The following is a 24862-nucleotide window of genomic DNA, read 5'->3' on the forward strand; positions in this document are numbered from 1 at the left end:
TGACACTTCCTCCTCGGCAGTCAGTCTGACTGGTACTCAGATTGGTTTGAGCATGAGATGCTTTGAACTAAAGTTTATCGTGCACACCAGGAAAATTTGCTATGTCTCTTTCAGGGCTTCTTATACAACAAACTACTAAATACCGTATATAAAAATCTTTATAAATTATGCAAAGGGGATAAAAGTACATTCACTACAAACTACCTGTAGACAGACACATGTGTCACTAAGTCTATTTAATAATTGCCATGATGCAACATGAGACTAAAACACACCCCATTTTGTACCAATATAGACACACTGTAAAATGCCTCAGATACACTCCTACAAAGTCTCCACATAAATGTTGTAGGATTACAATAATCTTCACGGGTGTGTTTTATTGGATGTCCGTGCATGTCTGAGTGGGCTAAAGTCTAAAAATTATGCAATCAACATCGCCACACTCTGGGGAAAACAATTGCATATAAATAGGAACATAATCAGAGCGCGCTCTCTCACTTAGTCTCTCTCTCCCACACACACACACACACACACACACACACACACACACACACACACACACACACACACACACACACACACAGGCAGGGATCGGAGCAGATGCAACACCACCAGGCAGGAGCAACTCCATTCAGCCACTATGGAGCAGCAACACAAAGCTCAGACTGGAGGCATGTACAAGTTTGTGCAACACAAATCTGGGAGCAGATTTATGAACAAGGTGTTTGTCTATTGAAGGAAAAACAAGAAAGAAAATAAAGAAGCCAGGACAACAACTCAAAGTTCTTTTTAGAGGATTTAACTATTGTTAGTCTCCAAATGATTCAGTCTACAGTTACACCAAGGTAAGAGTTTATTGCTTCATATTCTTATTTTTTGTTTGTAGTGACGTCTGCTGGCTCTTCTGGGATGATTTAAAAATGACTGATAACCCAAAAAGGCTTTTTATGTTGTATTCATCAATAATTATAACTTCTTTTCTTTCCTGACTCCACTTTAAATCTTAAAATTTCCAAATTGCTTAATAATGATTTTCAACCTCAGCCTGCAATAGTTTGTCTTTTCATGTTCTGACTAACTTCTCAGACACAAACACAATCAATACTTCCACAAAACTTTCACGTGGCTGAGTGGGTCGACTGCAAAACATATATTTGGGGATTATGAACAGACAGTGGAAAAGATTTGAAAGGCCATAATCACTTTTAAAGTTAGAGTAGTATTCATCTACTCTCCCACCCCTTCCATCTCTCTGCTCCCAGCTGTCGATTATTCCTGCAGGCTTTGGATTGATTTTCAGCACTGGACAGCTCCTGTGGCCTCAATGACACTGAACACACGTCACAGCTGCTGCTTAGTTTGCAAACTGCCATGTCATAACTTCTGATTGCACTGTGTGAACCATGGATTGACATTTAATACTCCTACAGTGATGTATGTGCAAACATGTCAATTTCATGTTCATCATTTATTTCATTGGTATGACACAATTGATGCACGTTTTGGGGCTGAGGCAACTACTATGGCCCAAATGCATAGCGTGGAGAGTATATTCTATCAAATCCGTTCAACTTTCGCATCTTTGAAAATGGAACACATTTTTTGCGGTGCTGCGAGTATTTATTACTTAAGTAAAAGTCACAATACCACAATATAAATGTACTCCATTACAACTATAAGTTTCAAAATTTCACCACAGCATAGGTATAAAGTATTAAGCATCAAGCAGATTTGTCCGACAATCCAAACATTGTAGCAGAAGTATCAAGTAGCAGGAAATAGAAATACTTTAATAAAGAACAAAGTACCTCAATTGTATTGAAGTACAACACCTCAGAAAATGTATTTAGTGACGTGCCACCACTGCAATATGATTGTTTTTGACCTGTATAGGGAACAAATTAGCCACTCTGTGACCTGTTTGTTGAACACACAGGTTCTGTTTAGGACTACAGGACACACTGGGGATCCACTGCTGTCCTAAGAGACATAAAGTTCTTCTTCTTGAATGTCAGTTCAAAGTGAGCATGTTGTGCAGAAATGCAGAAAAAGAGAGAGAAAAATGAAACGAAACAAAATTGCCTCCGAAAAACATGGCATGACCAAATGTAACTCTCACAAATGTTCACACATTCCTTTTGGTGTAAATCTTCTACGTTTCTGCAAATGGCATTACACGCTGTATTAACATAATGGGACATCATAATCTTTTCATCCTAACATTGCACTGTCCGACGTGGAAGACGTCATAACCTTTCTTCCCTTCCCTCCGGCAGCTTCTCATGTAATCAGATCTGAGATTACACAAAAGGGCTTAAACCAGGTCACACAACTGCAATCCACTGTTCATATTGTTGTTTGGATTGGGAGATTAAGGGACATACTAATCTTGTAGATGACAAAGGCGTCCTTCATCCTTTTCCTTTGCATGATATTATGCTGTTATACACGTCAGGAACAGTTTAGTTTCTCTGACGTACCTGAATGAGAGCTACATCAGAGTTAATCTTTATTTGGAGAACGATGTGGGGTAGTGGTGGTGTACTGCAGGAGTCCACAGCCTATTTACCCCTCTCCATTTCTTCTCTCCTCTCCTCTCCTCTCCTTTCCTCACTCCGTTTGTCTCCTCCTGCTTGAGATGTTACCATGGAGACAGCAAATACAGTAACTATGATCAACCATTACTGTAATTACTGCCACTTTCCCCCAGGGATGCCATCAGCTGAGAAATAAAGATCAGCCAGGCATATACTGACAATTGGCTGCATCAATGGCAAAATATAAGTTACAGTAATGACGGTATTTAATGTTTATCGGGGCATACATTTATTTATCACATACATTTTTGGCGGATTCACACAAAATACTGACAATCATCAGCATTTATTAAAAAAACTCATTTACAGCAACAAACTACAACAAACATTAAAAATCCAACTTTTTGTTCCACAGCCAGTTCTTTTGTTTTAAATCTCATAAATTACAAGTACAATAGAGGGGATGCCATGTCATTGTACTTTCTATTTGTACTTTGTAATCAATTGTCGCTCCCAGAGTGCAGCGATTCTAACGTATTTAAGTCTGGAGAAAGACTAATTAGTAGGCCTAGCCTATGTTACCTACGAAGTTTATCTAATTTTTAAAGTCACTGTTTGTGTTTTGACAAAAACAATCCGAAACTCAATGTCTGCTAGATACTTTTTTTTTTTACCTTTAAAATGGAGTTTGCTGAGTTGTCATGGAGATGAATTACGACAGGATTTCCCCCGTAGCACTTTTAGCAGTTCGTGTCCATCTGGGCCCAAAGGCAAAGCTAGTGTGCTGTGTATGAGTGTGGATGGATTAGTCTTGTATACAATTCTGTTACACTGATGGTACTCATGGCAACAACACTTTAATATTATGCTTCAGTTTATTATCAGGTATCTCCCCTATTTTGACCACAGCTCAATCAACACCTCTTTAACATTTCACCAACAATTAACCCAATACAGCCAGCTTTACAAAGGTATCTGACTATTGTGTGGATTTTGGAGTTGTGTTTGCATCACACTATTGATGACAAACAGAAGATTCTGCACTCCACAGTATTCTTTAATAACTTCTTTGAAAAATGGTTATAAAATAACACAACACAATGCAACTTTATTGACCACACATTTGTCCATCTCAATTACATATGAAAGTTCAGCAGTTCCATTTTTATTTGTATTGCCTCTTTACTGCAAACTAAACAGTGCTTTGTTTAGTATGATGACAACAGAAATACATTTTGTGAATGTAAAGAAAAAATAACTTTAAGGCTTGTAGAGTTTCTCTTCTTTCTTCTGCCATTCGTTGCACAACTTATTTGTTAGTTGATCTGTGTTGTTCTGTCCTGATTCCATACATGATGCTGCTGGCACTGACATGACCATGTGACGATTGGTTGGCTGCCAAGGACTCTGTAAGAAAAGGTTGTGACTTCATGTAGAGGATGCTCTTGTCCAGCTGTGAGAGTTTGAGCTGACGTAATTATCTGCCCTTTCGGAATTATCCATTTGAAAATCAGTCTTCATCCAGCCAATCAGCAGCCAGTTCTTGACATCTGTCCTTGGCGTAACAGGAAAAAGAGTCTGGAAGCATCACAAACAAGGGTTGCGCACGGCCCACATTGCACGACTTGAAATCCCATCAAAATCTGTACCTCAGTGTGAGTTTGTTTGCATAAGTGTGTTTCTATTTGCCTGTGTTTGTTATTCACGCCAATATTGAACAAAGGCTTTTAAACTGCAGTTGTCAGATATTTTCCCAAGAAAATCCATTGCTACCTTTCATTGCCAACTAATTAATATCAGTCAAAGTGATTCACACACAAACAAAAAACGCTTTTGCCCTTTTGTATTGTGTTTGAATAGACCTTCTATTGGTTATGCAACCCGGGGCTTTATGGTCCTACTGGTTATCAGCTTGCTGACGTGTTAAACAGAGCGAATTCACCTTCCAAACTTGTCATCAGGCCAAACAGCAGATCAATTGTTCCTCTAGCAGTAGATTACCACGGATTCATCTCTTTTTTAGACCTTTGTCCCTTCCACTGCCTGTCTGGTTTTCCACGCCTGGTTGGCCTGTAGGCCCCTAAGGCTAACCACTAGCAAGAACCTGATCAATAAGCTTTCATTACAGAAAACAATCTGGTCTGCTCTGTACATTAGGGCAGGAAGGCTAAAATTAGCAGGGAGAAATTTGATTCTTCAGATCTTTAGACATGCTAGCAGCGTGGCAATATGGACAGCCGTGTGGGAACGTATTTGGACCATGGGACGGGTGACCAGCTTATAATAGATCTATGGTTTTCTCGCTTTGACAGACGTTCTTTCCCAGCGCTGTGGAGGTCTGGCTGGTCCACACAACATTCCAGGATGGTAGAGAAACGTGCTGTGGTTTATTGACCTTTCTTTAAACCAATCACAATTGTCATGGGTGGTGTTAAGCAGCCGCTGCAAAATAGCCTCAGGAAAGAAACTTGTTTTGGTGGAACATGTGACATGTTCAAAAGTTGTTTTGGTTGTGCAACAGAAAACTCAGATTCGACACATAGTCTAGCAAGCTGTGTGGATTTACCTTGCAGAGATCTATGGAGCAGTTACCACAGTCCTCATAAATTGACCAAAGTTTGAAATTCCAACACAAAGAAAGTGGAAGGTAACGGATGACCTGCAGAAAAGAGTAAAAACTGGCCGAATTTCCAGTGGCAACGGAGCAATCCCGGTGGAAAACCAGGTCTATGGTGACCAGACATCCCTGTTTTTGGTGGCCTATCCCTGTTCTTAAATGTGTGTGAAAAATACATAGCAAGCCTTGCTATTTTAAGTAAAAATGTGGTCAGAAAAAACTCGGTAACAGAGTTTACAAAATACGTGGTTTATTGATGATTTGATAACCTCACATAAGTAAACACCAGCTCTGAAAGCTACCAGCTGCGCCGTTCTGATGCTGTCAGTGATATAGAAGCCATTACAAAAGCTTTTCTATCCAGTCTGAAACTCATGCTTATTTTTGGGGACTTGTGTACAACAAATCCATATTTTTAGATCCAATATTGATATTCTTATCAACATTCTTGTACTTTATTTATTAAAGACCATCCCTTAACGTATACTGTCGTAAGCTTTATTTAATTTTTAAATTTGTCTGTGTGAGGCAGGTCAATGCACATTCTTTACTTCCCATCAAATACAGTTGGAAAATGCACAGGCAACTGACCCAGATGCTCTCTGGCTCATTGCAGAAAGGAACGGCTTTGTTTACAAGTTGGTAAGGTCGTTGCCAAGTGAAAGATGCAGGGGCTTAGTCCGTAGTCCAGACTTTCAGGTCAAATTTTCAATCCCAACATAGATAGTAAAGAAGTGAGATGCCTCACTCAGCAGCTAAAACAGAGACCTCAACACACAGGGTGAAAAGTGGAGCTGCAGCAATGTGAAGTACAACAAAAATATGGTGTTTTTTGAAAATGAAACCATGTTAACCTATTCTGATATAACCTCTAAATACAATTATGAACCTGAAAATGAGCACAATATGAGCGTTTAAACGATGTCATTGTGAGCATGTTAACAAGTTTAAACATTTAGCACAAAAGCACGACTGTGTGAGTATGGCTGCACAGAGATGCCAGCATTGATGATTTTTTTTGATCAAGGAATTAACCATCTTTTAAAAAGTTTTGCTTTGTTTACCTTCACATTTTGAATGTACTTACAGTCACCATTGTGATATTCTGTGTTCACAGAAAATGTATCATGAGAAGGCAGCACTGATAACGAATGCACGACAGATTTGAGCCCATACTGCCTCCCTGTCCAGCAACAGTACTTTAATGGTTGGAACTGCCCGCCCCAACCTACATTACTGCCCTCGCAGACACAGCCTGATGATCATCGGTGCCATGGGAGCGGTGCGAGTCAATAGGTAAGAAAGGATGGGGAACAAAACTATGTCAATGCCCTATTTAACTGCTTTATTGATGAAAAATTACATTTTAGGTTATTTCTGTTCTTTTCACTTAGGAAAAAAAGTGTCATAAGAGTTGTTTCTGTTCTCTGTAGTATGTCTGCAGATTTTTTTTGTAGTATGTCTGCTTTTATCTTTGATTGGATTTCCAATACTTTTATTCTTAACGTCTTTTTTTTAAACTATTGCCTGCAAGGGGACTACAGATGAAAATTTTAGACGCATTTTCAGAAATGTAATAATTAATATACTATCAATATAGTTAATGACTTCTAGTTCAGTCATCAACTAGATCAATAAATCATAAATTCAATGGTTTAAAAACTGTCAATGAAAACATAAATTACGATTTGTAAACCCTTCATAAAATGTGACAGAGGGGAAAGGGGTACCAAAACATCCAACTGACTGACAATCTTAATTTAGCAACCCTAAATAGGCAATACAGATCTGTCAACCTTTGCATTCTCTTTGGTTGCATCCAAAATTCCATATTCACATGATATTTAGTATGTGAGATTTTTTACTACATCCGCAATTTTAGTATAAAATTCATAATATTTATTAAATGATATTGGTTCCAAATTTTACCTATTCTTTCTGTTGTTGTAATTGTCCTTTGTCAAATGCACTTTCGTTTTTTTGTGCAAGTTTCTTTGTCTCTGTAAAGCACTTTGAGTTACCTTGTGTATGAATTGTGCTATATGAATAAACTTGCTTTGCCTAGTATATCCACTGTGTAATAGTTATAAGCTAGTTCTTTGTAGTAGTTTTATGTTCACCAAACACATAGGTTAGTTCTCATCCTGAAAGCCTTTTCTCTTATAGTGTAATGCAAAACATGTTAGAATATACAGACAATCATGTAAACTAAGCGGTCAAATAGGTCTGATTTTAATTTTGTTCTTATCATAATTATTAGAACACATAGTTTGACAGTGGTAGCAATAGGGACCAGCTTGATAAACGTCAGTTCCCCTGACCTAATTTTCCCCACTGTTTTTCAAGATACAGCATCGTTTCCACAGATGAAGATGCCCTGAAGATCTCCAGCCTGGGCCTCCATAATGGCCACAGTCCTCTGACTCAGCCGTCACTGTCAGGGGCCTGTATGCTGGGTGAAGAAGGAGGAGGAGAGTGTCCAGAAAGTGATGACGGAAGAGGGGCTTTGTCTTTGAGAGAGACAAATGAGCCCAACATCCAAAACAGCAGTTTAGTTTTAACAGCTTCATCTTCATGTCGTCTGGGTCTAGATCTGGGCACCGGCCGCCTTCGCAGCCGCTTTGTGAAGAAGAACGGTCAGTGCAATGTGGTGTTCAACAACATGGAGGATAAACCAAAACGATACCTGGCTGACATTTTCACCACCTGTGTGGACATACGCTGGCGCTACCTGCTGCTCATTTTCACCACCACTTTCCTTTTGTCTTGGCTGGTGTTTGGCGTGATCTTCTGGGGAGTGGCGCTTGCTCATGGAGACTTTAACTTAAAGGAAGGGGATCCTCAAAGCAATGTAGAGAACGGAAAAGACCAATGGCGGCCATGTATTCTCCACATCCAGGGTTTTATAGGGGCTTTCCTCTTCTCCATAGAGACCCAGACCACCATTGGATATGGTTTCCGGTGTGTCACGGAAGAGTGCCCAGTCGCTGTGGTGACTGTGGTGGTCCAGTCCATCATGGGTTGCATTATTGACTCCTTCATGATTGGGACCATCATGGCAAAGATGGTGCGGCCCAAGAAGCGGGCACAGACCTTGCTGTTTTCGCATAATGCCGTCATAGCTCTGCGAGATGGTAAGCTGTGCCTTATGTGGCGCTTAGGGAACATGCGCAAGAGCCACATTGTTGAAGCACACGTGCGAGCTCAACTCATTAAGTCCCATGTGACGGCGGAGGGCGAATACCTCCCTTTGGAGCAAACCGATATTGATGTTGGCTATGATGACGGGCTGGATCGGCTGTTTCTGGTGTCGCCACTAGTCGTGGTCCATGAGATCAACAAAAACAGTCCTCTGTATGACCTAAGTTGCTCTGACCTGCTCAAGGAAGACTTTGAGATTGTGGTCATCCTGGAGGGGATGGTGGAGGCCACAGCTATGACCACACAGGCCCGGAGCTCCTACTTGGCCAAGGAGATCCTGTGGGGTTACCGTTTTGAGCCTGTGGTCTTTGAAAAGGGTAATCGCTACCACGTGGACTACTCTCGCTTCCATAAGTCCTACAAAGTGCCATCTACGCCTCACTGCAGTGCCAGGGAACTGAGTCAGATGAAGGGTCATGGCAGACAGTCTTCATCCTCCAGCTCAACTTACTCCCAGTCTCCATCACCATTTGCCCCAAGGGTATCTCACCATCTCCTGGGCCCTCACTCCCCCAGTGCTTTCTGCTACGAGAACGAGGTAGCTTTGTGCTGTGGGGATGATGAGGATGAGGAGAATATGACAGTGGAGCTGGGGAGCCTAAATGTAGTAAGTGACAAAGAGGTAAAGATGAGAAAGGACATTCACTTGGGTTTTAAAGAGACATTTGTGGAGGAGCAGAGAGTGGAGATGCTGTGTGTTCTAGACACAGAGAATCAGATCAGCCTTGACAGACTACAGCCCACTCTACCATTATACATCAGCAGAGAGTCAGGAGTTTAATCATTTGTAATGGTTGCCCTTCCATTTGTTTCCTCTGGACACACCTCTTGTACACTAGTTCCAACCAAAGTATGGAACTAGTGTACAAATTAAACATCTGGAGGAACAGAAAGTTATTTATGCAGCTGTCACAAAATCCACTCAACTTAAGCTCATAACTTGCTCTGTTTTTTAGGTTTGGTATACTTACAGTTGTAACATCAAAATCTAAACAATTGCACACCTTGTCTACTTTTAGACATGGTGACCCTATTTCTCTCAAATCATGAGGTATCTTGAAAACTTTATTGCTTTCTTGTTCAATTGTATATGTTCATTCTTTGTAAATATTATATGCTTGAGTTTTAATTTTGAAATGCTTATGCATCATATACAGACAAATCTTATGAGAAAAAAATCAATTTATTTAAGGAAAGCATGGTCAACTTCACGCACTTTCTTTCTCTGTGTAAAAATAAATTGTTTCTGTATTTATATAATATCTTCTGTCTTCCTGCCTGCCTGAGTTGTTACTGATAAATGAGCCGTTTATTCCATGATGATAGACAACATGAAACAATTTGAACAGTTAGTCAAACATGTACAGTTGAAGAACACACACTTTATTCTTACTTTTATCACTATTATACATACTTTTTGGAACAGTGTGTTGTTTTTACGAACAAAGCACCTAATAAACAACAGTATTTACTGTTAATGCTGGAATTGCCTCTGTTGAGTCTTTTTGCACATCTTCTTACTGGTCTCACAGCCGAGCCATGCTAATTACCACCTGTTTCTGATTGGACGAGGTCACACAAATTTTATTTGTCTTGACTTTGGATCAAAACATGGATGATTGCTTTTTCTGTATTGGCTGGCAGCTTGGCTGGATTACTTATTAAGGTAAACATAATACCCATTAAACATTAGCATGTTAGCATTGTCATTGTTAGCATGTTAGCATACTGACTTTAACATTTAGCTCAAAGTCCACACTGTCCTGCTAGCATTGCTGTTGACTCTTAGTATTGTTGGTAACTTCTCTGGAAACCTTCAACACTTGAGTACAACGTCAACTGGGTTTCACATTATCGTTTAATTGTGTGAAAAAGGAGAGAGAATGGCAGGCTGAACACAAACACAGAGGCCCACACCATCTGACACAGTCTGTTGCTAGCGAGCTTACAGCTAACATCTGTACACAGGACCGCCAGCAGGGGGGAACACAGGGTCAGGTGATCCAGGCCCTAAGTCAACCTTTAAATAATTTTTTTCCTTGGGCATGAGGAAGACATGCGGTGGCCCTGTCTGTGCAGTTGGTGCATCTTTTACCAGATATGTTAGGTTTAACAACTTGTAAAGACACTGCACTTGCTGTTTGTGGGGCGAATAGTAAAGGTAAACTTTGTGCAAAGCTTCTCTCATAGGAGTGATGGAGTTCTTCATAAACACAAACGTTTCTACCAATTAGAGCAGATTTGTTTTTCTTTTAGGGCACTTTCACACTTTTAGAACTGTAGACTTGGTGCGATTCGTGTGTGAAGTTGTCATACTGTTGCATTTTTCATTTAGTTTGGTAAGCTTTCACACCGCACTTTGTCACAGGCACTAAACAACGTAAAGATTTTTTATTAATGTACTGTATGTGCACTCCATCCATGAACGTTAATGTCTCAAGCTCACGTTGAAACAAAAATATTACACCTAAACAAAGCATTTTTATATTGTTATGTTTTTAAATAGCTTTCTTTAATTTTCTACAAATGTGTCAGAGAATCCAACCACTTACCACTAGAGGGAGCTTGTAATAATTGTAGCACATTTAGAGAACCAGTGTTTTAGAAGAAGGCGAACGAGCAGCTAAGTAGCAAGGCGGTTGTCACCATAGACATGGTTGTCACTACCTGATGTTAGTTGAGTGCAGAGGTGAGTTGCGCATGCTCAGATTTAAAAGGTTTACGGCATAACGTGGCATACTGACATTTGTGAAATCCATAAACAAACTTTTCTCATTAAAAACAATAACAGAAAATGAAAATCATTTCAAAAACGTTTTAGTTATCTATGACTGTTTGATTGCTATCATGTACTCAAAACGTCTTTCAAGTGACAGCCTTTGTTGTGTTTGATTGCTAACTTTAGCCAGCAGTGAAAGATCTTTGTTATGTAGCTAGGTCCATTTTTACTGAACTGACATTATAGAAGTCTCTTGTTAGCATCTTATAGGCTACTTTTCGCAAAGTGATGCATGCGCAACTTACATGTGCACTCAACTCACATAAGGTAGTGATAGCGGTAAGCAGGCCTCGACAAAGCATACCTTCTATTGAGCCATTTTGATGCCATCAAGCCATCACCCGCCGTTAGCATTCCATTGAGTGCCATTCATTTTGGCGCCACTTTGACAGCAAATAACTTTACGTCTGAAACATTTAAATATTTGTCTGTTGTTTATTTACAAAGAAACATGACAATGTGTAAAAGACTCCATTACCTTGTATCTCACGTTATGGCTCCGTAGAAGATATTTTTGTAAAAAATAGGCTAACAATTGTGTCATAACCACGCAACTTACTGTTGCATAGTAGAGGAATTACCGAACAGTAAAAGACAAGCTCACTGGCAGTTTGGACTTACATTAGCTGTTTAGGTTTAATTACTAATGTTAACTGGCATTTTAGTTAGCAATAATCAGCCTGTGCCTATGTTGTCTCCTTACATGTACCTACACTCTCCATCTCTGCAATATTGGGAATGATTGAGATTTCTCTTGGCACAGAAACTTTCAGACAGGTTGCTCATTCCACATCTACGTCTTCAAGCTCAGTTGGAGCCTGGGCAGTAACGCTCAGCCATCACCAAAAAAGTGCTTCTAATAGACGTCAATGGTCTCCGTTGAAAACAACGACCTCACATTGTCATTTTCTTATACTGTCTATGCCAACTAGTCTATATCCATAGACAGTTAAAGAAACGGACCAACAAACTCCTTTGCTCTGGACGGAGACCAATGAATGATATTAAAAGCACTTTTCAGGTGACGTGAGCAACTTGTCTGAAAGTTGTAAGTCTTCTGGTAGCTATGCCAAGAGAAATCTCAATGATTCCGTATCTTGCAGAGACAAAGAGCGTAGGTATATTTTAGGAGATAACATAGGCACAAGAGAGGGTGGACCTGATGAGAGAGATGATAATGTGTTGTTACACAGACTACCAGCAATGTGTGGTCAGAACAGGTTATGGATCTAAAAATTATAAAATTTTATTAGATGGCTTGGTTGAATTCTAAGGCATTCTCCGGTCTGTTATTTTCTTGATAACATACCGTTGCTAAGGATAAACACTGTTGCCATGCAATACAGAGCGTTGCCATGGACACAGTTCTGTTCACTCTGGAGGACAGCTATATCAATCACCTGGAAGAAGTCTGTATAATTTATCAGCTATGGCACAAAATGGGGAAACATTGATCAACTTCTGTCCTCCAATTCAAGCAATGACAGAAGATCTAGTGAGCGCCTATCGCTAGCTAAATCTTTATCTATGGCTTCGCAACAGTTTCTGCCTTGGGGACAACAATGCTAATTAGTTAGCATTGCAACACGTTTAACATTACAGGTGTGTCAACTGCAGCGGCTGTGCAAAAAGGAAACGAGATGAATAATAAAAAGAACAATTATAAATATTCCCAAAGAAGTCCCATTTAACTTGTCTTACTTCACCGTCAACGGAAAGGTTTAGTTTAATGTGAATAAGAGAAGCCGCTAGCCCGCTAGCTCACTACAGCGCTCCCGCCAATGTTGTGTCAATTCCTGGGTAATTTGTCCACCTAGCTATAGCTAGCGCACAGATAATAGGGAGGATAAAATGCGTGCCCGGACCAGACCAGTGGCTTTAGCCAGAAATGTATTTGCTGCAGGAGGGGGAGATACTGTGGTGTTGAGTGACAGTAGGAGCCTCCACTGTTGCATCAAACAGCCAAAGAGTTTACGTTGCAATGGGCGCAGGCTTCCAAACTTAGAGACCGAACGGACTGTTTTCTTAAGTGGATGCAGTGTAATCGTATTAAAATCAATAAACTCCTTTTTTTTAAAGATTATTTTTTAGGCCTTTAATGACAGGACAGCTGAGGATATGAAAGGGGAGAGAGAGGGGGAGTGACATGCAGCAAAGGGCCGCAGGCCGGATTCGAACCCGGACCTCTATACATGGGCACCCGCTCTAACCACTGAGCTATCTGGGTGTCCAAAAAACTTCTTTTTGAATCAATATTTTGCGTCAAATTATTGATTTATTTGGTAAGTAAGATAAATACAAAGATAATGTAGAGCGAGGCAGCCAAATACTACCCCAAAGGCTGTTTCAAGACCCTTCCGCTTTGTGTCAGGGTCCTGATCACGCTGTTGGGTTGTATTTGCTGTAAAAATCGCCTCGCTCATATATTAATACAAAATTCTGTGCAAGGTTAAAATTGCAGGCTAGTAAATTTTTTTTTATTTTGATGTTTTTGGTTAATTTACTATATTTGGGTCAAATTGTATTCTCATAATGAAATGCAGGAATTTTCGAATGTGCTTTCACACTACCCTAAACAAACCGGACCATCCGAAAAAACACTCCAGGGTTCATCTTAAATGGACCAAACAGCTCAGGTGTGAAAGCAACCTTAGATCATGAGTTCTCACCGGACCTCTGTTTGGTGATCAGAATTTAGCAATATTTGAATAAGATGCTGATGACAGTTGGTGGGCTGTTTGGAAACGGTCAATCACATCTGAATAAACCACACACACGATCTTGAAAAAGTCGATTAAGGTCCCGACATCCCGATCAGACAGAGCGCATTTTAGTAGCCTGAGGTATGACTTTCTGACTTCCTGTTGTTGCTATGAGTAGTGATCCCTCCAAAAACTCTGTTGCTAAGCAACCATGACAACATAGTGTACAACATGTTGTGAGGCTGACCTCTGTAGTGTGCTATGTCCACTGTGAGGAAGTTGGACACAACAGAGGCCAAACAGCTCATTTTCGCCCTTGGGCCTCTAAACATGTTAAGCTGGCCATGGAAACAAGGCCAAACAAAACAACCTCAATAACACAGAAATACAGGGCAGACAGATGTTAAAGGTGACATGCTTTGGGAGAAATAAGAGTGACAAAATGAAAAGAGTTGACAGGGAGAGAAACCATCAGGAGGCACAAAAGTCCATTTAACTGTAATGTGGAGGACAGAGATTTTCTGGCTGTTGTAAAAGCTCCCCCATGTGGTTAAACATTTTCACCACAGTGAGCAACAGCGCCAAATTACTGGGTGATGCTGATTGTATAGGGAACGGTATTAACAAACTATTAATAAGCACAACACACAGGGGGACCAAGGCCAGTGCCTTCGTATTGCTGCTAACACATACACTTGATTAAGATGGAAACACTGGCTGGATCTCACTTTCGATGAGGGATCACAGAGGAGCTATAAGCAAGTATACACTAGAGCAGTCTTCCTGGAAGCAGTGAAGCTAAAAGGGTTGCTAACTCCGCCCATACAGCTGATAAATCCATGTGACACTTGAGAGGAAAGGACGCCTCATCCATCTAAACACATTTACTTGTTTGCTCTCTCCCCCCATGATTTCCTTGATCTCTGCCATGTTTCCTCGGTGGAACAGATTAAGACGCGAGTCAAGTGGAGGAGTCGGGGATACAGCCTTGGAGAGGAAAGCCACATCTCCACTAGGAAGTACCAGTGCTGAAACTGTTTTGCTGTGAGGTGACCGGACTAACCTCTGAGCCACTGTTCCTCATCAACATGGTGGATAATTAGAGTGATGTCATGCTCTAATTACCCCCTGTTGCTCTTTTTTGCTGTCTTACATCTTTACAATCCGTCACAAGACCAAACCAGGTGAGAACGCCTTGGCTCTAATCGTTGCATGATCGGTAAAACATCCAATAAACCCAATAATTCTGCTTAGATATCGTCTCCTGGCCACTCCAACAAGTTATTGCCCTTCCCGTCAATCGGTTTATCTCCCGGCTGTCATCCTATCCTTCTCTCCCCAGCAGTTTTTCTGATGCTGGTTAATTAACCGGACCGCCACACCCCTTGTCATCAATGTCCGTGAGGCAGAGCAGCTGGGTGACCTCTGTGACCTTTCTTAGGACTTCTTATGGCTGACTTGGATCTGGTCTAATAAGGCGGTGTGTGTTCATCCTTATGTAGGTTAAGTGTGTGAGTGTGTGCATGGGCTTTCATGTGTGTGACACCCTGTATATCTGCGTGCCCTCTCCTGGCCTCACTGGCTGTTTGTGGCCTCGGGCTGTATGACCAGAGCCGGTGACAGTGTGTGTGTGCTCAGCAGGGGACAGTATTTAGGCACTAGGAGCTGTGGCCGGGGGATCTCTGGTTCCATAATGAGCTGTTGTGTGTTGTGGAGCTGTGAAGCAGCTCGCTGGGGGGGACAGAGGAGCATTGTGTGCTGCTCAACACAGCTCAGCTCAGCAGAGGCCTGACTGATTCAGGCTGGGAAGCACCACAGGGCAAACATCTTCTGGATATGTCTGTCTGTCTGTCTGTCTGTCTGTCTGTCTGCTGAATCTTCTGTCTGTTAGCCTTCTTCTATCTTGTATTTCTATTACAGGCTGACATCCATACAGACAGTCACGTTTCAACAACAAAACTGTGGCTTTTATTTAAATATAAATGTCCTGCTGGCTTGTAAGTGCAATGAGCCTGGTTTAAGTCTGGGTGGGGATCTTTGTTGCAAGTTAACCCTCAGGCTCCCCTTATTTCCTGTCATTTCTTCACTGGTGCCAAATAAAAAAGTAGGACATTTACTGATGTGTTGTACTTAAGTATTTTCTTTATACTTCTACTCCACTTTGATTTGGACGCAAATATTATACTTTTTCTTCGATACACATTTTTTTGATAACTTTACATTACTAGTTTCTTTACAAATGTACTTTTTGTTGCAAAAGCAAGCCTTAAGTTTATAAAGTAATTGAAAATTAACTAAACAGACAGCTGCAACATTAAAGGAATGAACACATTAATGCACCACTAATTATAGTAAAGTGAAACATGACTCTAAAACGGGCAATTGACCATACAAAATGCAAATACTTTTGTACCTTCACCTAAGTATGTTTTTTAATGCAAGAGTTTTACTTGTAACAAAGTACTTTACTATTTTTTGCTGTCAGGTAAAGGCAAAAAAGCCCCCCCTAAAATCCTTTAAAATTAATAATGATACATATTATATCATAAATTTGCAAAAGGCTGCATTACCAAGTGATCAAAGGTGGTAACTGCCCAGAAAATACAGCCCTATAGTGTTTGGAATATACAACACTAAAATACAAAAACTATAAAAGCTTTAAAGTGATAGTTTGACAAATTGGGTCTTTATTCACTTATCGCCATAAAACCACAATGTGTCACTTTTACACTTTGATGTTTGCACATTAAAACACAACGTGTTAATAATGAAGCTTTATGTGTCTGTATGGATTTTGTTACCCTCGGACAGAGCCAGGTCCGGTCTTTATGCTAGGCTAAGCTAATTGGCTGCTGGCTAGCTTTTTGTTGAACGGACTGATATTAAGAGTTGTAACTCTTGGCAAGTAAACAAATAAGCAGGTTTTCCAAAATGACTACACTATTTCTTAAAGGTGGGTCCTGCTTTATTACCAAACCCGTTTGGAAGAGGAACCCAGTGTTGAAATCTTGTTTTAGGACTTTCTTCATTTCAATTTTGTAGGCCTTCTACTGGAATTTAGTCCAAGCACAGCATCTCATTTTTGACTATGTCGCAGGTTAATCCAGTCCTGATTTTGGGAAGTCAGTTGATGCATTTTGTATCGGAATTTTGAATTTGCTGTTGTCATTTCGAGTTCTGCTTTTTCTTTGTAAAAAAGGTCAGTTTTTTTTTCCTCTTTTGCTGAAAGACAAATTAAGTGTATTCAACATTTTGGGCATATTATTACTTTCAAAAATGTCCTTCTTTATCTCAATGTTGTTCATATTCTTCTTTTCCTCCATTTCTTTCTGAGTTAGTTATAGCAAAGAGATGCCGACGCAGCAAACCAGCAAACAATAGGTCTTTCATGATGCCCTGCAATGCAATAATGATCCTTAACTTTTTTGAATTTGTAGCTTTGCATTTTTTTTAAACACAATTTTCACATCAGATCCCTACATTAAATGTGACTACCTTGAGTATAAATTTAGGATGTATAATTTGGGTTTTACACCATATTTTATGGAAATTTCTAAATTTAGTATTTGTAACGTGACCAAAAACGAGCAGCCCACCAGGTCAAATGCATTACACATTCACTTGGATTCTGATTATTGCTAACTTTCCACTTGCCGATCTGTCTATCTGCTCACCGGCCTGTCTGTCTGCTCTGAGTGCGTGAGCCTGAACACCTGTTCGTGCTGGCAGCTTGTCTGTGTGTGTGTGTACAGGCAGCTCTCTGTGAATCTGCCTGACAGAAAGCTCTCTTCCCTTTACAAGCTGTGTGATATACATTCATCTGCTATTGTCACACAAGGGAAATATTGGGTGCTCATATTCATTCATGTCCACAAGAAACAGACAAACAAAGAAATAAACAAAAAATAAAAATGATAGACATGAGTAAAGTAATACATCAGCATATTTCTCACTCTCTACTCCCAAGTATCCCATCAATCTCTCTGCCTTGTTGCCTTTTATCTCACCTTCTGCTCTGACAACAGCAGTCTTTTATGTAGTCATCTTTTCCTCTGACCCCTCAGGCCCTCTTTCTCTTTCGTTCACACAGACTAATTAAATGTTCTGAAGAACTCATGATTGGAAAGTCTGTGCTACATTCTCTCTTTTTGTTTTGCCCCCCTCCCACCCTTTCTCATAAAAAAACGTATAAAATCCAGACTTTATTTATTGCCCCTAAATTATTTTGTTAATTCTTTTATTTGGGAACCCCATTAGTTGTAACTGAAGTAAAAACTATTCTTCCTTATCAAAGATGTCTTTACACAAATGTTTTGGTTTTCATAAAATATATCACTTTTAGGTTTTAGATTAGTTAAAATCAGACACATATGAAACCATATCATACCAAATATGCTATGTATACAATTTACAATGTCACAAATAACAGGGTGCATTTAATAATTAGCTTTGGCAAATTGCCTGTGCTTTACTTTTTTTAAACAAAGTGCTTAACAGGAAGAAGAAAAGAGAATGGTGGATTAACAGAGGCAGAGAAGGTGAATTAGCTTACAGCCTACAAAATAAGTTAGGAAATCACGAGAAAGGCAAAGAAAACAACTTAGTTTTAGGATGCTATGTAAACATCCAGAGTCCCACAAAGTAAAGCCCAGATATTATTAAACAACCATTCATGCCAATATAGAGTTCAACACACACTGGATTGTTGATGTTTTCAACCACAGTCACAGTGAGTACCAGAATAAAGAGTCATGAGTAAGTGGTGCCAGCTCCTCAGAAATGATTATTCCATTAATGAATTTGTCAATCAACAGAAAAAAAAATATCTGCAACTATTTTGATAATCAATCAATTGTTCGAGTTTTTTTGCAAGCAACAAAATGAGAAAATAGTGCCAAACTTTCTCCAGTTCCCGCTTCTCCAATGAGAGGGCTTTTCTTTGTCACATATCATTGATTAACTAAATATCTTCGGGCATTGGTATTTGACAAGATATTTGACTTAGATTCTGGAAGTTTGGATAGGCATTTTTTCACTAATTTTTGACAATCCGATAGACTGAAGAATAAAAGGCCTGACCAGGGAGTTCACCTGGGTTCATCTGGTCCCAATCTTCTATTTATTTGACTTGACTTTGGTTTACTTTGTTCTATTAATTTAAAAGAAAAAAAGAATCATAAAGAAATACTCTAGGAATCCAGGCAAGAACATAAAGGAGAAAAAAAGTATTAAGAGTAAGAACATTTAAGGAATATTCACACGTTGAACAGCACAGTTTCATATTCATGTAGATAAATATTTCCAAACATCACATTAACAAATTTAATCTGACAGAAATAGGATATCAGTTGAATCATATTCTCACAATCAAGTAAGGGGAACATTTCCAACAGTGGATTTTATCTTTGCAGCACCGCAGGGAAGAATTTTAAGTGTAGCTAACAGCCGACATATATGCATGACTAAACGGCGTGCTGGCACGTATGACTGAGGGGCAAAACTGTCATAGATCCCCAAAATGAATGCCACCATTGTCCATGTCACCATCATCCCCATCTTCATCATCACCATCACACTCTGACTCTCAACATCCTCCTGCATTTGAGTCAGACGCACAAACACAAAGTCTATTTCTGATTTACTTTTCTCAGGCTTTCTCACGCTTGTACTTTACTTTTTCCTCTCCATGTGATTCATATCTCTCTTTTTCATCACTAACACAACTTACTTTCAAATTTCTTTCTTTATCTCTCTGTTCATTTTATTTCGCTCCATTTCTCTCTGAGGCTGAAGTTGTGGCAAAGAGATGCGGACACAGCAAACCACCGAACAATAGGCCATTCATGATGCCCTGCAATGCAATGATGATCCTCCTCTGCCCTCCACCCCCACCCTGCACCAGCCTCCACAGCTGCATAGGAATGTGGTCCAACAAGTTACCCGCTCCCCCTCTTCCCCGCCGCCCGCCACCATCGCTACCACCACCTCACCAGTGCTGCCGCCATCGCAACCGAAGCCCCTCTTCTCCCAAATAAAAAAGACAGAGAAGGCAAGAAACTATAGAGGGGGGGGGACCTCTGCAGATGGAGCACAAAGAGAGGATTCATCCTCAGTCACATACACTCCCAGAGAAAAAAGAGGGGGACCCATTTAAGTGTGGTGCAGCTGCACTAATTTACTGGGTGAAAATGGGAAAAAAAGAAGTGACAAAGGTCAGATAGTAGAATCATTTTTTATTCATCCCCATGGATGGCGTGTCACTGCATCATCAACACTTACAAAATCTGCATGATGCATAAATCAAGTGATGGACCCCAACACCTGCAGATCCACCAATTTGTTTCAAGCGTAATTTCAAAATAAAAGTAAGATATTGAGCCACTCAACAGGTCTCTTATTCTTATTCTTCTTTTATATTCTGTCTGCTAAAGTCCCAATAGAACCTTATTTTGCACATATTTTTCGTTCCATGGATGAATACTTCAGATGCCCTTATATTACAGAGCCACAGCAAGTTACAGTGTGATCATTGGTTATCACTGAATGGTCTTGACACACAACACCTCAGAGGTTTCCTTTTTTAAAGATGTCTTTAGGTACCGTATAGTTTAGGTCTCAGCTGGAGGACAAGTTCTTGATCAACAGGGTTAAAGTGTAATTCAGAATATTTGAGTCACATGAGGTTCAGTTTTGTTGAAAGTCTATAGTTTCAGAGCTGGAATTCCCCTGGGAAAATTAATGACCTCAACTCTTTTTCACCGAAACCCTGAGAGGAAATGGCATTCATTAATTAAGTGCTGTGTTTTACAGAAATCAAGAAAATGCAAAGAGAAGCCAAAGCTTGAGAAAAGCCCCTGCATAAACTTTGCGCGTTTTAATCTAATAGGGACATTTGGTGATGAAATCTGAGGCTACAAAAGAAGAAAACACACTTCTACTCCAATCCTCCCCATTCCTGACATATATTCAGATCCTTTTGTCAAGTTTGTCATCATTTGGAACAAATGATGGCATTCATTTCAGGCCAAAATGTGCCTATTGACATGTGAATGAATGCTTTCCACCGAATTATACATCAGTTTAATGCAGAATGTGACCCAGCATGTGAATATTTGACCGCTGTGCATGATTCTCTTATCTGCATCCCTCTCTCTCCCTCTCTCTCTCTCTCTCTCTCTCTCTCTCTCTCTCTATCTCTTTCTCTCACACACACACACACACACACACTATCTGCATATTTCTGTTTTTCCTTCTATTGCCTTTTCTCTCCATCCATCGTCAGATTTCAGGAATTTCCCCTGGGGGTTGTTCAAGAATTAAGGCCAAAGCAAAAAGGGCGTTCTCTTTTTCTTTCCTCGTCTACTTTTCTTTGTCCTTCCGCCACCTGATCACTTAATTTTCTATCTGAAAACATCTACAACATAAAATATTTTTCAGTAAACTTAAATTTGTCCCTTAAGTCTACTCAATTTAATTTCAATCACACATGAAAAATGGCCGTCCATGACTAAGTGTGCACCTGAAGGCTGACTCTTTGACCTCTCTGCTGATCATGAGACCTTGTCCTCCCATCTTCTCCCCTCTCTCCCCCAGGAGCCGCAGGAAACTGGCTTCTTGTGACCGAGTGGTCTGTGCAGCCATGGCGAGGCCCATTACAGCAGTCACATGGCAGGTTAGCACAGGAACTGATGCGACCATGTGAGCTCTATTTTCCAACAAGTTAAAGCTGCCTGAAGGCTCATGATAGTTTCACATAGGACATACAAAACGTCTGGAAATGCGCAGCGAGTTTAGAGTCCATGCAAAATGCAAGATTACTGTCATTTTATCGGTAGGCTAAATAAGAAATGAATTACCTGAAAGAATCATACAGGTGATATGTCTTTGATTAAATTTTGGTGACAGGTGGATTATCTATAACGTGTTTGATTTCCTATAAAAACAAGTTGACTACATTATCTTAAACATGAGCTTGAAATTAGATGATAGCTTTTGAACTCTGAGACATTGATCACTAAAATGTGCAACCGGTAAATGTCTAGTTGTAAATCTTTGAAGTTTCCAACCATAGAAAAAGATTCTTTAAACAAGCACATAAAGAACATCACTTGGAGCAAAAACACCAGTTCAATTGTTAAAGTCTGATATTGAAGCATATGATTTATATGACGCCAGCGGAAGAAATATAGCCTTAAGGTTAATAAATAAATGAATGAGTTGATTACGCCCATATATTAAATCAGTGCTGGGTGCTCATATTATTACCACAGGCATTGTGGGTTCAACTAAAGGAGTTTGACATCCACTTTTTCATTTAAACTTGTAATTTTTCTCAAATAGTCAAATTGTTTTTACTGAACATCTACAGTACAAATAGGCAGACTATATACTTGTAGAATGGAAATATGAAGTCATTTGAAACAAAAATATTGTTAAGACAAATAGGCCTTGTCTAAAATGTTCAGACACAATTCACTAGATAAAACATTATCGGCCTATTTTCCAGGCTGAAGAGCAAAAGACCTGCAGGCTAACAAGGAGGAAGTGACAGTAATGTCCCAAAACCACACACAGTATTTATCAAAATGAACATCTTCAAAGATTAATTGAGATTGTCTTAGAGCAACTTAAGTATAACATGAAGACTTCACAAGTTTTTAGCAAGTTTCTGAGGCCTCATGAGACAAAGTGATAAGAGAATGGACCTTAAACGCACCACTGAGACGTTCGCCTCTATCTTTGGATTTCATTAGTTAAAAGAAGAATCACAGAGTAGCCTACTTTAATATGTAAAAACTAAAAAAGTTATTTTAAAGATAATGTATATAGGACTTCATCAAATATCGGACAATAGCTAATTTTAAAAGGCACTTTAATTTCAACTGTGTGTTCGATTATTCCACATTTTAATTCTGTATGCAGGCCACACTAATAATATATAAGCCTATACACACTTTTTTTTTCTTTTTCACAAACGCTTTTAAGAAGTTAATTTGATTATTTTGTCTCAGTTCCAAACATTTGATCTTTTTTTTTTTTTAACAAACATAGGCCTAATCATAAAAAAAAGAAAATTTGTCCTGAATCATAATGAAATGTTTTTCAGTAAGCAAAGAAAAGCTATGTGTAGGATTCAACATTTCTAAATATCCTTTTTCAAACATTTTTCTTAACTTTACAACATCGCCAATAAATTGTACTTGTAAAATACAAAGCAGAAATTGTTCAACAAAAATACTGTGACCACCACGAAAAATAAATGTTTAGTGAGGCGATAAGAAATAATGACGTCGCAGAATTATTGAGGTTATTACGAAGTCACTACACTGTCACAATCATTTATAGCAATAAAGACACCCTATGTTATTAAGAAGTTGCGGAATAAGACATTTATCTTATCTTATGTAAGTAGGGCTATTTTTTATTCATTTTTCATAGTATCTAATTGATTAAACGCAATATTTAATGGACTGTTTTAATTATTACATTTTTCGCCACACTGAAGAAATAGCCTAGAACCCATGTTGCTCCGTAGACCAGACTCGCCAGGGGGGCATCCAGCTGCACTAACTAACCTCTTACTAACTCTAAGTGAGCTTCCTCAAGCCATCTGATCTGTACAAACCTACCGAACAAGCCGCAGAACGACGCGCACATTTTAAACCCTCTTTCCTGCAAACAACACTCCTCATATCAACCGGTACAGACAAAATCACTCACTTCACGAGCCTTGGAGGCCTCACGCAGGATCCCTGTGGTGCTGGTTCATCAGTGGGGTGCAGCATGGAGGTGTCGTCCCCCCCCCCCCCCCCCCCCCCCCCCCCCCCCCCCCCCCCCCCCCCCCCCCCCCCCCCCCCCCCCCCCCCCCCCTACCCCCACCTCCATCACCAACCCATCACCCCTTCATCCCCAAACACAAGCCTCCTACCATCAGCACCCCCGAGGCCCAGATCCAGGTGCTGTAGAGAATATTATGGGACAGAAAAGTGTCGGAACGGCAGAAACAGAGAGATCCATGTGGCCCGTCTGCTGCTGAGGATTTTCTATGTGTGCGCGACTGGTGTCTATGCTGGGACATAAAGGGGGAAAGACGCACACATCGCTCTCTGTTATCAATTTTTTCCATGTTTGCAGCACAAAACTGCTTTTTGTTCCCCATTTTTCGTTTACAAGGGTTAATGGATAGAGGATTGGGCGTTAGATCACATGGCTACAATTCACCTGAGAGGAAGACAAAGAGAGCAAAGAGAGGAGAGAGAGAGGGAGAAAACCGAGAGTCCGGCTCAACATGAGAGGCTTTGGCACACAGGAGTTATTGTTGCATTCATTTTCAGTGTGTGTGTGTGTGTGTGTGTGTGTGTGTGTGTGTGTGCGTGTGTCCGGGTGCGCATCAGATGCTCGGTCCTCTTCCTTCTCATCAGGCCAAGTTTTAACGGCACAAATCATGGCCTACAAGCATGTAAAAAGCAACGTTTTCACTGCTGCAGTCTTTACCCCCCAAAAATGACGAAGGACAGTAAAAAAAGTCTAGATGGATTTATTTATTTTTTGAATTTAAGAAATTTGTTTAAAAAACGTTTTCAACGATTAGTCTTTCGGAACCAGCCAATTTACTGTTGCTACTTCTGCTTTATTTATTGTTAATTCTAGTTCTATTTAAATTAAATAATTCCACATCCGTCTGCATTAACAATGTAGCCGAATAACAACCAGAAAGTTAATAAGTTCTTCAAAGTTAAACTGTGATTTCTAAAACGCTTCAGCAAACGCGTGACTTTAAAGCATCACATTGTTTTGCCATTTGACTTAATATAAACAATAAAGTCTTGCCGCAACATTACCTGTCACTCAATTGTTTAATTTTTAACTGTGTGACATCATCACTGTGGGCGTAGTTGAAAGTTCAACATAGAAAGGTTGCCATGCGTTGAGGACTCTATAAAACACAAGCTTTTAAGTTGATTATTGGATGGCTAGCTATAATACACATTACATTGTAATACTCATTTGAAAATGAAAATAA

At 39.9% G+C, this 24862-nt stretch overlaps 1 protein-coding gene across 1 annotated transcript; it reads left to right on the forward strand.

Moving 5' to 3' along the window:
• The first annotated feature begins 576 nt into the window (after positions 1–576).
• Positions 577–15473, forward strand: LOC117961493 (ATP-sensitive inward rectifier potassium channel 12-like). Its single transcript, XM_034900218.1, has 4 exons — positions 577–848; positions 6275–6453; positions 7504–9188; positions 15463–15473. Exons 2-3 carry the CDS (start codon positions 6362–6364, stop codon positions 9137–9139), a joined length of 1728 nt encoding a protein of 575 aa, XP_034756109.1. The 5' UTR covers positions 577–848; positions 6275–6361; the 3' UTR covers positions 9140–9188; positions 15463–15473.
• Positions 15474–24862: the final 9389 nt, after the last annotated feature.

The sequence above is a fragment of the Etheostoma cragini genome, chromosome 2, assembly GCF_013103735.1.
Source record: "Etheostoma cragini isolate CJK2018 chromosome 2, CSU_Ecrag_1.0, whole genome shotgun sequence".
Taxonomy (NCBI): Eukaryota; Metazoa; Chordata; class Actinopteri; order Perciformes; family Percidae; genus Etheostoma; species Etheostoma cragini.